General features: G+C 40.8%; 1 protein-coding gene across 1 annotated transcript in view; it reads right to left on the bottom strand.

The window, feature by feature from the left end:
• IRAG2 (inositol 1,4,5-triphosphate receptor associated 2) overlaps positions 1–14,978 on the bottom strand; it is a 111,458-nt gene that overhangs the window by 86,779 nt on the left and 9,701 nt on the right. The window contains exons 4-8 of the mRNA XM_054443129.2: positions 10,681–10,861; positions 7,026–7,105; positions 6,859–6,937; positions 4,963–5,121; positions 1,375–1,492 (exon numbers count right to left, since the gene is read on the bottom strand). Coding sequence (XP_054299104.1) covers positions 1,375–1,492; positions 4,963–5,121; positions 6,859–6,937; positions 7,026–7,105; positions 10,681–10,861 — 617 coding nt within the window. The remainder of the gene's footprint in view (positions 1–1,374; positions 1,493–4,962; positions 5,122–6,858; positions 6,938–7,025; positions 7,106–10,680; positions 10,862–14,978) is intronic.

The following is a 14,978-nucleotide window of genomic DNA, read 5'->3' as shown; positions in this document are numbered from 1 at the left end:
TGCCACCTCCACCTCGTAGGTTCAAACAATCCTCCCACCTCGGCCTCCCAAGTAGCTGGGATTACAAGTGTGTGCCACCACGCCGGGCTAATTTTTATATTTTTAGTTGAGACAGGGTTTCACCATGTTGGCCAAGCTTGTCTTGAACTCCTGACCTCAAGTGACTCATCCGCCTCAGCCTCCCAAAGTGCAGGCCAAAATTCTGCACTTTAATCAATAGCAATTTAACATTACCAATTCCTAAGAGGAAAGAAAGGACATTGAATGCTTTACATGCGCTAGCTCATTGATCCCCCCCAGCCCTAGGGTAAATAGTATTGTTATCTCCATTTTATCTAGGAGGACCCAGGGGCTTTGCAGGGTCACAAAAGACCTGGCATTCAATGATCTAGTCCTCATATTTTACTACTGAGGCAAGAGCTAAGCTAAACAAAGTTATTTTGTTTGTGGGAGGTCGTAAGGGACTGCCACAAGGCTGGAACCAAGTCTCTCCAAGATTTAAAGACTCTAAAAAGTTTTGCAGCTGATACCTGAAACAAATTAGTCGGAATGACTTTCAGCGACTCCTTACCATAGTTAATGATACTAGAGTACTGCTGGAATCTATCAGGATTTTGAAGATTATTACTAATTCTTTATACAACAGTTGAACCTTCTCAATAAAAATGATCACTTCTCTGGCATCTGACTTAAAGTTTAGTCTAAATGACTCCTTTGCTCTGAAATTATAAGCCTGTGCTTACTTAGCGTAAGGAATGATTTATGGGGCTTCTTAGTAACCTGTAAGTACTGAGAGAACTGTTTTTTTTTTAATCTGAGAAAAAAGGTGAAAATTTCACAGATTTTTTTTTTTTTAATTCAAGTGATTTTTAGTATCAGATGCTTTTGAATTCTCTTATCGACTTTAGGAGGCATTCCAGATACTTTCTGGATCTTCACAAACTATTGTGAATGTGACTGAGAAATATGTAAAAAATTTAAATCTTGATTGAAAAGGAGGCCAAGCACAGTGGCTCATGCCTATAATACCAACACTCTGGGAAGCTGAAGTGAGAGGATCGCTTGAGCCTGGGAGGTCGAGGCTGGAGTGAGCCATGATCCTGCCACTGCACTCCAGCCTGGGCAACAAAGCAAGATCCTGTCTCAAAAAAAAGAAAAAGAAAAAAAAAAAGAAAAGAAAGAAAGAATGAAAAGAAAAAGAAAGAAAAGGAAAACACAGATTTAAAAAAATCCTACCTGCCTTTACTTTTCTAAAGTGTTACTAATTCATTCATTAGGGTATTGACTTCTGATGTTCCACTGAATAAGTCCTCTTGTATATTTCAGTTATGTAAATTACATGCCAAATTCAAAGTAGTATAATAGATGACTTACTAATTGTTTGCTCTGGGCTACAATCATGCTCTTCTGCTCTTCTGAAGCATTCATACTAAGTTTCAGTTCCTCCAGTTCTTCTTTTAACAGATTTATTCTCATAATAGCCTGGTGGGCACTGTGGGGGTGGGGGGAGAAGGCCATGAGCAAAACCTCAAATATAACCGTCAAAGACACTAAGAACAGCCAAGGACTATTTTGGACCCAAGTTGAAAACCACTAAAGGCTTAAACCAGATGCCCGCATAGTAAAAATATACCCATGATCTTTCAGTCCTTGGAAGGGAAGGAATTTGGAGAAAATGGGGAGTGGGGAATGGAGACTAGGGGGAAAACAGACAAATGTATTCCTGAAGCTAAAGATTTAGAGGATCCCTTTGAAAATCATCACTGGCTGAATTACCAGGTTCTTTCCCCCTACTAAGAAGATGTAATGTTAGTTAATGCGGTTCCACAAGTATTTATTGAATAATACCATGTTCTAGGTGCTCTACAATGCAGGCTATGATGGTGAACAAAAGGGACATGGTCCTTGGCCTTATAGAGCTTACATACTACGGAGGGAGATGACAACTAAACAAATAAATAATTACCAAGTCTTTATTTGACATATTCTATAAAGAAGTTTATCATACTGTTGATTATAACAAAGCATTGGAAAAAAACCTAAACATCCACCAACAGGAAACTGATTAAATGAATTATGGTAATCCATATCATGAAGTTACCTACTTGCAGCTCCCATTAGATTACAGACTGTTCCCTTAGGAACAAAGGCTTCAAAGAAGATACAATTTTTTTCCTAAGCAATTACATTGATCATTTAACAAATACTAATTGAGTGCTGAACCTGTCCCAGGCACTGTGCTAGGCAATGAAGAAGGGAAGGATGACTGAATCCAGAGAATTCTACTCATCCGGAGTTTATAGCCTAGTGGGGTAAATAGACAATCATAATGACAATACAGTATGATAAGAATCAAAAGAAATAAGGGTTTCCAGCTTTTAGGCAACTAGAAGGAAGGTAGTGCTGTTCTACAGTAGGTATTCTACTAAGCACTAGGCTAAACAGGATGAATATGACATAGTTCCTCCCATCAAGGAGGCCACAGTGATATAAACAGGATGCAGGGAAATACTAGGTAGAAAAGGGCAAGGTTCCTGGCAAGGGTTCCACCCTCAAGCCTGGACCCACGGCCTTAAATGAGAACTTTGCATCCCTGTTTTCCCACCTGAATGCTGCCTTTTGGCCCACTATGCCCCCTATCCTGTACCCACAAAAACTCCAAGCTCCACTGGCAGAGGAACAGAGCAGTGTGGAAGAGGAGAGAAGAGAAGAAGCTCTGAACATCAAGAGGAGAAGAGGCAGCTGGACATCAGAGACTAAGGTCAGAGAGAAGTTTGGCCAGGGACTGTCAGAGAGGAGTTTGGCTGGGACAGCTAAACTCCAAGGGAAGATTATCTTTCCACACCATCCCCTTTCCAGCTCCCCATCCTGCTGAGAACCACTTCCACCACTCACCATCCTTCAAGTCCATGTGACCTGATTCTTCCTGGATGTTGGACAAGAACCTGGGTACCAAGAGGGTAGGGTGTAAAAGGCTGTCACCCTGATCCTCCACTGAGCTAGTTTAACTATTACCTGTCCATAGATGGCAAATGCTAAAAGAGTATTGCTTGTAACACATGCCCTCTGGGGCTCCAGAGGTTGTGGGCAACCCCTAGATGCTGCCACAGGCTGGTATGGGGTTTGTTCCTCCTGGCACCCAAAGGCACTCACCCCAGCTCCTACAACTGCTCACCTGCATGCTCCCCCTCCTGCAAGGGGTTTGAGCATGGCAGCTGAGCAAACAAGCCATCCTGGTTGCAAGTCCCACGAGGCGGTCAAGGGAACCCTCCCGCCTCAACAGTTAATACAGAAAGCAAATTACACTATGATGGGACAATTGGACAATACCAAAACTAGGTTGTGGGAACCCAAAGGAAACAGACGGTCTTCAGAAAGGATTAGGGGAAGGAGAAAAGAGAAAGACATGTGACTTAATTTTGTAGACGGTGGCATTCTGATTGCCCATCTGGATTCTCCAGCCTTTCTGTCCATTATGTGAGTTACTTAATTCCTTTCTGATATATTTCTTGACTGCTTATTTAACCAGAGTTAGATTCCAGTGCTTGCAACCAAAAATCCTCACCAACATATTCATCCAAAGCAGTTTTGTTAAAGAAACTTTGTATTTTTATATTTCAGTTAAATAATAAATAAGCCAATTGTGAAATGAAGAGGACTTAAGGTAAGCAATTTTTTTAAAGATTAGTTTGGAGACTGGACTGGACAAGGTCAAAGATTTTGAGGATGAGAATGCTTTAGTGAAACATATGACTGGGCATGGTGGCTCTCTCCTGTAATCCCAGCACTTTGGGAGGACGAGGTGAGCAGATTACTTGAGACCAGGCATTCAAGACCAACCTGGGCAACATGACAAGACCTTGTCTCTACAAAAACACAAAAATTAGCCAGGCATGGTGGCACGCACCAGTAGTCCCAGCTACTTGGGGGGTGGGGGGTGAGGCCAGAAGATCACTTGAGTCCAGGAGATGGAGGTTGCATGCAGTGAGCTGAGATCGTGCCGCTGCACTCCAGCCTGGGTGACAAAGTGACACCCTGTCTCCAAAAAAAAAAAAAAAGAAAAAGAAAAAGAAACATTTCCACTCAAAAACTCATGCACAAATGTTCATGGCAGCAATATTCCTAATAGCCAAAGAGTGGAAACACTCCAAATGTCCATCATCTGAAGAATGGATAAACAAAATCTGATATATCTATGCAACTGAATATTATTCAGCCATAAAAAGAAATGAGGTAGTAATACATGCTACAACATGGATGAACCTTAAAAACATCATGCTAAGTGAAATAAGCTACACACCAAAGTTCACATATTGTATGATTCTATTTATATGTAATGCCCAGAATACGCTAATCTACAGAGACAGAAAGTAGAATACAGGTTGCCAGGGGCTAAGAAGAGAGGAAATGGAGAGTACCTGCTGATAAGTATGGAGTTTCTTTTTGGAGTGGTGAAAATATCCTGGAATTGGATAATGGTGATGATTGCACAACCTTGAGGATATACTCAAGTTTTTTTTTTTTTTTTTTTTTTTTTGAGACAGAGTCTTGCTCTGTCACCTAAGCTGGAATGCAGTGGCACGATCTTGGCTCACTGCAACCTCTGCCTCCCAGATTCAAGTTATTCTCTTGCCTCAGCCTCCGGAATAGCTGCAATTACAGGCTCGTGCCACCATGCCCAGCTAATGTTTGTATTTTCAGTAGAGATGGGGTTTCACCATGTTGGCCAGGCTGGTCTCAAACTCCTGATCTCAAGTGATTCACTTGCCTCGGTCTCCCAAAGTGCTGGGATTACAGGTATGAGCCACCATGCCCAGCCAGAGAATATACACTAAAAACACTGAATTGTATACTTTAAAAGAATGAATTTTATGCTATGTGACTCTCAATTTTTAAAAGGTTTTTTAAAAAAAGAAAAAAGAAATGAAAGTTCCCAGCACACTGGACCCCACTGCGGCTCACCTTTTTACCTGAAGGCGCAATTCGGTACAGTCCTCTGATAACCGGCTGTTAGTTTCTTCTAGGGTTTCCAAAGCCAACTTAAACTTATTATTTTCTTCTTCAAGTTTTCGTTTGTTGAAATGAAGGTCTGCTACATAGGCAATCAAATCAGACACCTCTCTGCAAGTGAAAGAATAGATGAGAATAACCTTCACATCACTAATTCCTTCTAATAAAATAAGGTATACGGTTAAACAAACCAAACTTTGATATTCTGGTGAGTTTTTTTTTTTTTAACTTTACCCTCATCTGTCATCGTAAACATAATTAATTTATATAATAAATAGCTATTCAGATTTTATTATAATAGCATCAGAGATGTTACCCAAAATTTCCAAGTAGCCATCATTTGCCAGATGTAAAATCAACTTCTACAGTTTTTGTTGATTCTTTTCCCCTTCACTCTCAACATTTGTCTTCTAAACTGAAGAGTTCCTATTTCTGCCTGGAATATGAGAGATCTTGAAATAAATGGACACAATATTCACTTTTTTTTTTATTTTTTGAGACAGAGTCTCGCTCTGTCGCCCAAGATGGAGTGCAGTGGCATGATCCTCCGCCTCCCAGGTTCAAGCAATTCTCCTGCCTCAGCCTCCAGAGTAGCTGGTACTATAGGCATGCACCACCATGCCCAGCTAATTTTTGTATTTTTAGTAGAGATGGGGTTTCACCATGTTGGCCAGGCTGGTCTTGAACTCCTGACCTCAAGTGATCTGCCCGCTTCAGCCTCCCAAAGTGCTGGGATTACAGGCATGAGCCTCTGTGCCCAGCCTATATTCTTTCAGTGAAGGGATCTCGGCAGGTGTACCTAGGAAACAATTCCTAGAGTCATATCATTGTAGTCTGTGGCTCACAATTCAGTACTCATCTTTCCTAATGTTTTGTGTAACTTGTCAATGTTTATGAGCATCATTTGCCGTGATATCAGTTCACAAATCCTTTAAGAGTCTGGACTGTGTGTTTCATGGAGGCCCAGGCCTCTTTTTCTTTTTTGCTATCTTATCCCAGGGCCTAGCTCAGGTTGAGAACATAGTTCCCACTCCACTTTTCTTTTCTTTTCTTTCTTTCTTTCTTTTTTTTTTTTTTTTTGAGATGGAGTCTTGCTCTGTCGCCCAGGCTGGAGCGCAATGGCATGATATCAGCTCACTGCAATCTCCACCTCCCGGGTTCAAGCCATTCTCGTGTCTCAGCCTCCCAAGTAGCTGGGATTACGGGCATGTGCCACCACGCCCGGCTAATTTTTGTATTTTTGGTAGAGACGGCATTTCACCATGTGGGCCAGGCTGGTCTCAAACTTCTGACTTCAAGTGATCCATCCGCCTCGGTCTCCCCAAGTGCTGGGATTACAGGCGTGAGGCACCGCGCCCAGCCCACACCACTTTTCTTTACGGATATACCTGAAGTGGCAAAGATAAAATAAGGGAGAGGCAGAATCACTCTCCTTAATACCTAAAACTTACACATGTCGTGGAAAACAGCTTTTCTCATTCATGCCTAAAAGATTCTACTAAAGAAGTGCTTTAAAATAATTTCCAAAAGAGCGTAAGATCAATATCATAACCCTACTTCAGGTGGAACTTTTTCCCTACAGAAAGCACAGGAAATTAATGAAGGAGAAGGGTTTCATGAGAGAGCAAGTGATTTTGGATTACTAGTCATACGAGAATTTGTGTTCCTAGTGAAACTCTTTCTAATGCAGGCATTATTAGAATCAGTTAAGAATTTAAAATCAATTATGCTAGCTCTACTGAAAAAAAAGAGCAAAGTGACTTTATCGTAACTGAAATACGTAGATTTATGAAATAAACAAGAAAAATGAAGTTGAAACACTTGAGAAAGCAGACTAAGAAGGCTTACAAGACTCCTTTAGATGTTTCTCCTCCCAAAGCCTCGAAGCTCCCCGACGTAGAATCTGTTATATCTGTGCTCATCTTCACTGAAACACATACAAGAGTTTTATGAAAAAAAATCATTTTCTCCAAGCCGTAAGAAAACAGAACAATCCTGAAAAAACATATACATACTTGTTCCATCTGATTTGATGCCGTCCTGTTCAAAAACAGAATCATCGATGCTGCTGCTTAATCTATGACTCACACCTTCCCTGTAGCCAAAAAAAAAAAAAAACACACACAAAACCAGTGAGCTAGGATTCTTTGCCTGACCAAGTTTTGTCCTTTTTTTTCAGATTTATGCTCTGTACTTTCCTTTTCAGGTAATTCCTTCTGAGTTAAAAAAATATATATTCATTCAACAACTATTTGGAGCTCAGTACTATGCTAGGTACTTAGAGTGATAGAAAATAGTTTGTGTTCCTAGTGAAACTGTTTCTAATGTAGGTGGTACATTAGGCATTACCTCCACCATCCATACACTTTTTCCTAATATGAAAAAGAAAACACATAGGCAGCGTATGATTAGGAGATGTGGGGGTCTCGGTGGATTAGGAAATAGACATAGGTTGGACTGGTAAGTGGAGACTTGTGGAGGTTGCAAGATCATGGGGCTTAAGAGATTGAGAAGGAAATACATGAACAACGAATACTTTGGGATACATTGACAGGGATACATTTTCCCTTTCTCATGGAGAATCAGATAGAACCTCAACTAATTTTACTTTGGGCATTTTACTTCTGGAATCTGGGAAACCCTCTGTACAGGCTGTGCAGCGCACACACTCTAGCTTGAACTGCAAAATAAACATATTAACATTTCGACCATTTCCTTTCAGAGGCCTATATTATAATTTAAGTTTTGTTACTTAACCTAAGCACCAAATCCTCAAGCTTCTCTCTGGAACAGCCACAAAATTCAACAAATATATGTTTACATCTCATTGTTTGTCATTGTGAGATGTCTGTCACAAGTTGGGGGAGTGAAAGAACTCACACAGAGTTCTGACTATTCTGGTGTTCACACCCATCCCCATTTCTGAGTTTCTGCTCTTATCTTCTGTATTTCTAGCGCCCATGTTTTTTCCTTTATACTTGTTATAAAAATGTTCTTTTGTCTTCATGCTGTTTCATAATTATTAATATTTTTATTATACACACTTAAATATTTTGGAAATATTAAATTCTTAAGAAAACAAAAAATTAGGCCGGGAGTGGTGGCTCACGCCTGTAATCCCAGCACTTTGGGAGGCAGAGGAGGACAGATCATGAGGTCAGGAGATCGAGACCATCCTGGCTAACACGGTGAAACCCCGTCTCTACTAAAAAATACAAAAAATTAGCTGGGCATGGTGGCAGGAGCCTGTAGTCCCAGCTATTCGAGAGGCTGAGGCAGGAGAATGGCATGAACCCTGGAGGCGGAGCTTGCAGTGAGCCGAGATTGCGCCACTGCACTCCAGCCTGGGCAACAGAGCGAGACTCTGTCTCAAAAAAAAAAAAGAAAAAGAAAACAAAAAATTAAAACCATTATGCAAAAATAATCATTTTGGCATAAATTCTTTCTAACATTTTCCTATGCATATTTTTATTTCTTCCAAAAATGGGATTATACTACATGAATAGATCTATGACCTATTTATTTGAAATAATTACATATTAATTTCTCTTATCAAATATTATTACTTTGAATGACTAGTATTCTAGTGTATGGAAGCACTATAATTTGTCCAATTGTCTCTTTTTAAATATCTAGATTGCTTGTATTTATCACTGTCATAAACTACCTTCTATATTAGCGTTTACAATTAATTATCTTTCTTAAAGTTACATTACTTCTCAAAGAGCCTGCCTTTTGTCTTTTGTTTTTGTTTTGGAGACAGGGCCTCGCTCTCTTGCCCAGGCTGAAGTGTAGTGGCTCTGTCACAGCTCACTGCAGCCTCAAACTCCTGGGTTCAAGCAATCCTCCTGCTTCAGCCTCCCAAGTAGCCTGGACTATAGGCACATGCCACCACACCTGGCTAATTTTTTAATTTTTTGTAGAGACAGGATCTTGCTAAGTTGCCCAGACTGGTCTCAAACTCCTGGCCTCGAGTGATCCTCCCGCGCTGGCCTTCCAAAGTGCTGGGATTACAGGCACGAGCCACCACACCTGGCCAAGACTGCATATTTTTAAGGGCCTAATACACATTCCTAAATTGCTCTTAAAAAAACTATGCTAACTTGCACTACTACCAATAATATATGGGAGGGCTTATTTCTCCACCCTTTTCACAGCCCACCACATGGGCTAGAGTCATTTTTTAAAAATCTTTGTTAAACTCATGGGTAAAAATGGTATATTATCTGTATTTGAGGTTTTTGATAACACTAACATTACTTATTTCTATATATTTATCTTGCCTTCATGAATAACCTGTGTATGGCATGCAACATTTCAGTCATATTTTCTTAAGTTATCTATACATCCTAATCCTACCAGAAATCTGGTAAGTTTTTCCATTCCTTGGGCTTGACATTCCCTATTTTTGAGATGGAGTCTCACTCTGATGCCTAGGCTACAGTGCTATGGCACTATCTCAGCTCACTTCAACCTCCACCTCCCGGGTTCAAGCAATTCTCCCGCCTCAGCCTCCCAGGTAACTGGGATCACAGGCGTGCACCACCATGCCCAGCTAATTTTTGTATTTTTAGTAGAGACAGGGTTTCACCATGTTGGCCTGGCTGGTCTCCAACTGCCAACCTCAGCTGTTCCACCTGCCTCAGCCTCCCAAAATGCTGGGATTACAGGTGTGAGCCATCACGCCCAGTCAACATTTTCTTTAAGCAAATCCTAGCATGCGTCAGCAGATAGCTGAAGATTGGTGGCTGAATAGGAGGGATAGGAATTAGGTTTCTTGGCCAGGTGCAGTGGGTGGCTCACACCTGTAATCCCAGCACTTTGGGAGGCCGAAGTGGGCAGATCAGCTGAGATCAGGAGTTCGAGACCAGCCTGGACAACATGGTGAAACCCGTTCTCTACTAAAAATACAAGAATTAGCCAGGCATGGTGGCACACACCTGTGATTCCAGCTACTCTGGAGGGTGTGGCGGGAGAATTGCTTGAACCTGGGAGGCAGCGGTTGCAGTGAGCAGAGATTGCATCACTGTATTCCAGCCTGGGCAACAAAGTGAAACTCCATCTCAGAAAAAAAAAAAAGGAATTCGCTTTCTGTGGAAGAAGACACACATCTCCAGCATCTGCCAAGGGCACCTGAGATCATGGGGTGCCCTTCTCCTCCTTTACCTTTTTCTTTTTCCTATTCTACTATTCTTTCTTTTTCCCCGTAGCCTCCCTATATTCTAGGATTCCAAATTACATTCACTGACTAGCCCCCTGCCCTTAAAAGGGAGTCTATTATTGAATTTAAATACAATTGGAGATTTGATAGTATCAATAATTCACCTGACTCCTATGTCAGCTCAATTCTCTGTGAGAATATCACATGTGCTCCCCACTAATCACAAGAAATGAATGCCAGCAGTGGTTCCCAAAGCATGTCCAGCCCACTCCCAGCATCAATATCATCGGAAACTTGTTAGAATGTAAATTATCAGGCTTCACCCCAGATCTGCTGAATCATGATGGTGGGGCCCCAGCAATCAGGTTTAACATCATTCAGGTGATTCTAATGCATGCTAAAGCACTGGACAATAGTATTTCCATCAACACAGGAAACAGTGATTAGCATAATTATAATCAATTGTTAAAATAGAACCTTAAACTGCATCCCACTAGGACTCTGATTACCATTTGTTTCCACAGTAAGCCATCCAGTCTTTCATCATGGCCTGGAAAGTTTCCATGTCCACATGTGGGTCTCTCTTCTCAGGATCAAGCATGTTCCACAACTGCTCAAGGCCACTGTCTTCAGAATTTTGGCTAGTTGTTTGTCTCAGGAAATCGATTATTTTGGCCACTCCTACTGAGCCTTTGGAAAAAGAAGAGCAGATCAGTTCTGAAAGACAGAGAAAGTTATATTTTTAACAAGTGAAGCACCTATCCCTTTTATGTCTCCTAATCCTAGAAACATGATATATAGCCCTGGCAGTCCTGTGGAGCTGGCACAGTATATTGTAAAGAACACTGGCCTTGGGCTAAAGTCTAATGGACCTAGTGTCAAATCTTGGCTCTGAAGATTACCAGCTGTGTAGTTTTGGGAATATTAACCTCTCTGAACCTGGTTCTTTATCTGAGATGGGGACGATGATACCTATCACACAGAGTTGTGAGGTTTAAATATTGATGATATATGTAATCAAGAATTTCTTGTGGGAAGTGACCAAAATGACATTACATTTTTTCCTTTCAGTTCCTTAAAAAGCATTCAGTGAAGGAAGTTTTTTCTCTGCTTTAGTTAAAATTTCAATCTCAAGTGAAAATTTCTAGTTTTTAGGGGGTGGAGGAGGCATTTTTAGACAGTCATCCCTACTATCACATTCAGAAAATAAAATCATCCAAACTATGTTAGTCATTGACACACCAATCTTTTTTAAACATAAGACTTTTCTTTTACTCCCATCAAAGGCCTGCCTTGGGCTGGCTACTTGCAAAGGGGAGGGAAAAATTAAGTAGAAGTTTGAGAGGGCAGATGCCACAGAGAAGGTTCTTCCCTTAAGGAAATAAGGATAGACCATGACATCAGAAAAAAAAAAGTCTCTTAATTAGAAGGAGGAGATACTCATAAAGGAGGCTGAATAACTTCAAAGTTATTAATAACTTTAACGTTACTTAAACTTAACATGTCATTTAGATATGACAGTATTAGAGAAATAAAATGACTAATACAGTTATTTAGAGAGAGAACTGTTTTTTTTTTTTTTTTTTTTTTTTTTTGAGACAGGGTCTTGCTATGTTGCTCAGCTGGAATGCTCCCGGTTCACTGCAACCTCAATCTCTTGGGCTTAAGCGATCCTCCCACCTCAGCCTCCCTAGTAGCTGGGACTACAGGCATGTGCCACCACACCCAGCTAATTTTTATATTTTTTGTACAGTTGGGATTTCGCCATGTTGCCCAGGCTGGTCTTGAACTCCTGGACTTAAGGGATCCACCTGCCTGGGCCTCCCAAAGTGCTGAGATTACAGGTATGAGTCACTGTACCCAGCAGAGAATTGCATTTTTTTGTTTGTAGAAGAACTGGAAAGCAAGCTGGAAAGCCAGCAATAATCCATTTATCATATTTTCCTCCACTAAAACTCTAAGCTCTCTGTCGTATCAAAACTAGAAAGGCTTCCTGTGATGGTTAATTTTACGTGTCAACTTGAGCCACGGGGTACCTAGATATATGGTTATACATTATCTTGGGTCTCTCTCTGAGGGTATTTTTGGATGATATTAACATTTAAATCTATAGACCAAGTAAAGCAGATTGTCCACCTAATGCAGGTGGGCCTCATCCAACCAGTTGAAGGCCTCAATAGAACAAACAAGCTGACCTTCTCCCAGGTGACAGAGAATCTCTCCTGCCTGCCTACCTTCAAACTGGGACACTAATTTTTTGTTGTTGTTTTTTTTTTGCTTCTAGACTTGAATTGAAATGTTGGCTCTTCCTTGCTTCAAGCCTGCTGGCTTTTGGATGGGAACTACACCAGCAGCTCTCCTGGTTCTTAGGCCTGTGGACTTGGAATGGGACTAAACCGTTGGATCTACTGAATCCCTGGCTTGCTGACACCCTGCAGATCTTGGGACTTGCCTGCCTCCATGATCGCATGACCCAATTCCTTATAATAAGTCTCTTTAGCTAGCTAGATTAAGTTGACAGATACAAATATAAATATCTCTTCCCACCAGAGAGCCCTGGCTAATACACATCCCATTTCCCATCAGTGAAGCTTTCTTATTTTCTTCAGAGAATTTCTTAAATCCTGTCCAAGCAGAGAAGCTCTCTGGGAACAAATAAGCCCCACTCATCCTAAAGAAATAAATAAGGGTACATGCAAATATTTTGCTACAAGTGTTCAATACAGTGATTTTATATGTAAAATATTTTTTATAGTTTTGGGATTTTTTGAGACAGAGTCTCACTCTGTTGCCCAGGCTACAATGCAGTGGCGTGATCATAGCTCATTGCAGCTTCAGCCTCCTTGGCTCAAGGCATCCTTCCACCTCAGCCTTCTGAGTAGCTGGGATTACAGGCGTGTGCCACCATGCCTGGCTAATTTTTAAAATATTTTTTGTAGAGACAGGGTCTTGCTAGGTTGTCCAGGCTGGTCTTGAACTCCTGGCCTCAAGTGATCTTCCCGCCTCAGTCTCCAAAATTGCTGAGATTACAGGCATGAGCTACCATGCCTGGCATATCATAATTTTAAAAGCAGAAAAAAAAATAATATCCAATTGAGATGGATTGGTTAAACATGTTACTTCAAAAAATGGTATAGGATATGAAGAAAATTTTTTATGCAGACAAGTACTCAAATTATTAAATGAGAAAAAAGCAGATTATAAAACAAGTTTGAAAACATTATCACACATACTAGAGAATACATAGTATATCATTTAAAAAAAAAGGATGACCAAGAAAACATCTTACACTATCTTTAGCAATTATGTTGCTCTGCTAATTTTTCTTTTATTTTGAGATGGAGTTTCACTTTGTCTCCCAGGCTGGAGTGCAGTGGCACCATCTCAGCTCACTGCAGCTTCCACCTCCTGAGTTCAAACGCTTCTTGTGCCTCAGCCTCCCTAGTAGCTGGGATTACAAGCGTGCGCCACCACGCCTGGGTAATTTTTATATTTTTAGTAGAGATGGGGTTTCACCATGGTGGCTAGGCTGGTCTCAAATTCCTGGCTTCAAGTGATCTTCCCACCTCAGCCTCCCAAAATGCTGAGATTACAGGATTGAAGCACTGTACCCAGCCTAAATTTTTCTATTTTTAGTAGAGACATGGTTTCACCATGTTTCCCAGAGTGGTCTCAAACTCCTGGGCTCAAGCAGAGCCTCCACCTTGGCCTCCTAAAGTGCTGGGATTACAGGTATGAGCCACCCCACCCAGCTCCAATTTCGTATTTTTAAAACTGGTAGATAAAGAGAATCAATCAAGCTTTTATCCTGCCTCTCTCCTTCAGGACACCAGTATAGCAAAATAGTTCATAAAGCAGAGTAGAGTTTCTCATTATAGATTTATTTCAGGTGATACATTAGGAAGGAATGATAGAATATTGCCATTTGCAGCATCTAATGAAAATATAGGTCTAGGCCTTCATCATCAATAGTTGCCTTCTGTTGAAAACACATGACACCATCTATGTGTTTAGGTTGATGCAAAAGTAGCTGTGGTTTTTGCCATTACTTTCAATGGTTAAAAACTGCAGTCACACTTGTACCAACCTAGTAGAATTCTTGCCCCCATAAAATAAAAAAAAAGAAAAGAAAAACCCTCAAACTTTTATCTGATCATATTTCTAACTATAGGAGATGGAGATACAGGTTGTGTTCCTACAGATACACAATCACCAAATTTCAGATTGTGGTAAACTATGAAATAAAAGAATGGGCTGGGTGCAGTGGCTCACACCTGTAATCCCAACACTTTGGGAAGCCGAGGTGAGTGGATCACCTGAGGTCAGGAGTTTGAGATTAGCCTGGCCAACATGGTGAAACCCCGTTTCTACTAAAAATACAAAAATTAGCTGGGTGTAGTGGCGGGCGCCTGTAATCCCAGCTACTTGAGAGGCTGAGGCAGGAGAATCACTTGAACCTGGGAGGCAGAGGTTGCAGCGAGCCAAGATCACACCACTGCACTCCAGCCTAGGCGACAAGAGTGCCCAATCAATCAATGGATGGGGTTCCTTAACAGATAACAAAATGCAAAAAACAGATGGAAAGTGAAACACAGAGATAAGGTAGACAACAAACTGCAATGAACAAACCTTTCTTGGATATTGGCTTGAACAGTAAAACTGTTTAAGAAAAAAAGGATATGTATCTATCACATAAATGAGAAATGTTGACTACTAACAAGACATTTGATAATAACAGAAAAGTATATTACTTTTAAAATCGTGATAATGGCATTGTAGTTGTGTTTAAAATTAGTAAATTATCTTT

Source organism: Pongo pygmaeus, chromosome 10 (genome assembly GCF_028885625.2).
Source record: "Pongo pygmaeus isolate AG05252 chromosome 10, NHGRI_mPonPyg2-v2.0_pri, whole genome shotgun sequence".
Lineage (NCBI taxonomy): Eukaryota > Metazoa > Chordata > Mammalia > Primates > Hominidae > Pongo > Pongo pygmaeus.
Note: the sequence above shows the minus strand (reverse complement) of the source record. Positions and strands in the feature narration are given on the sequence as shown.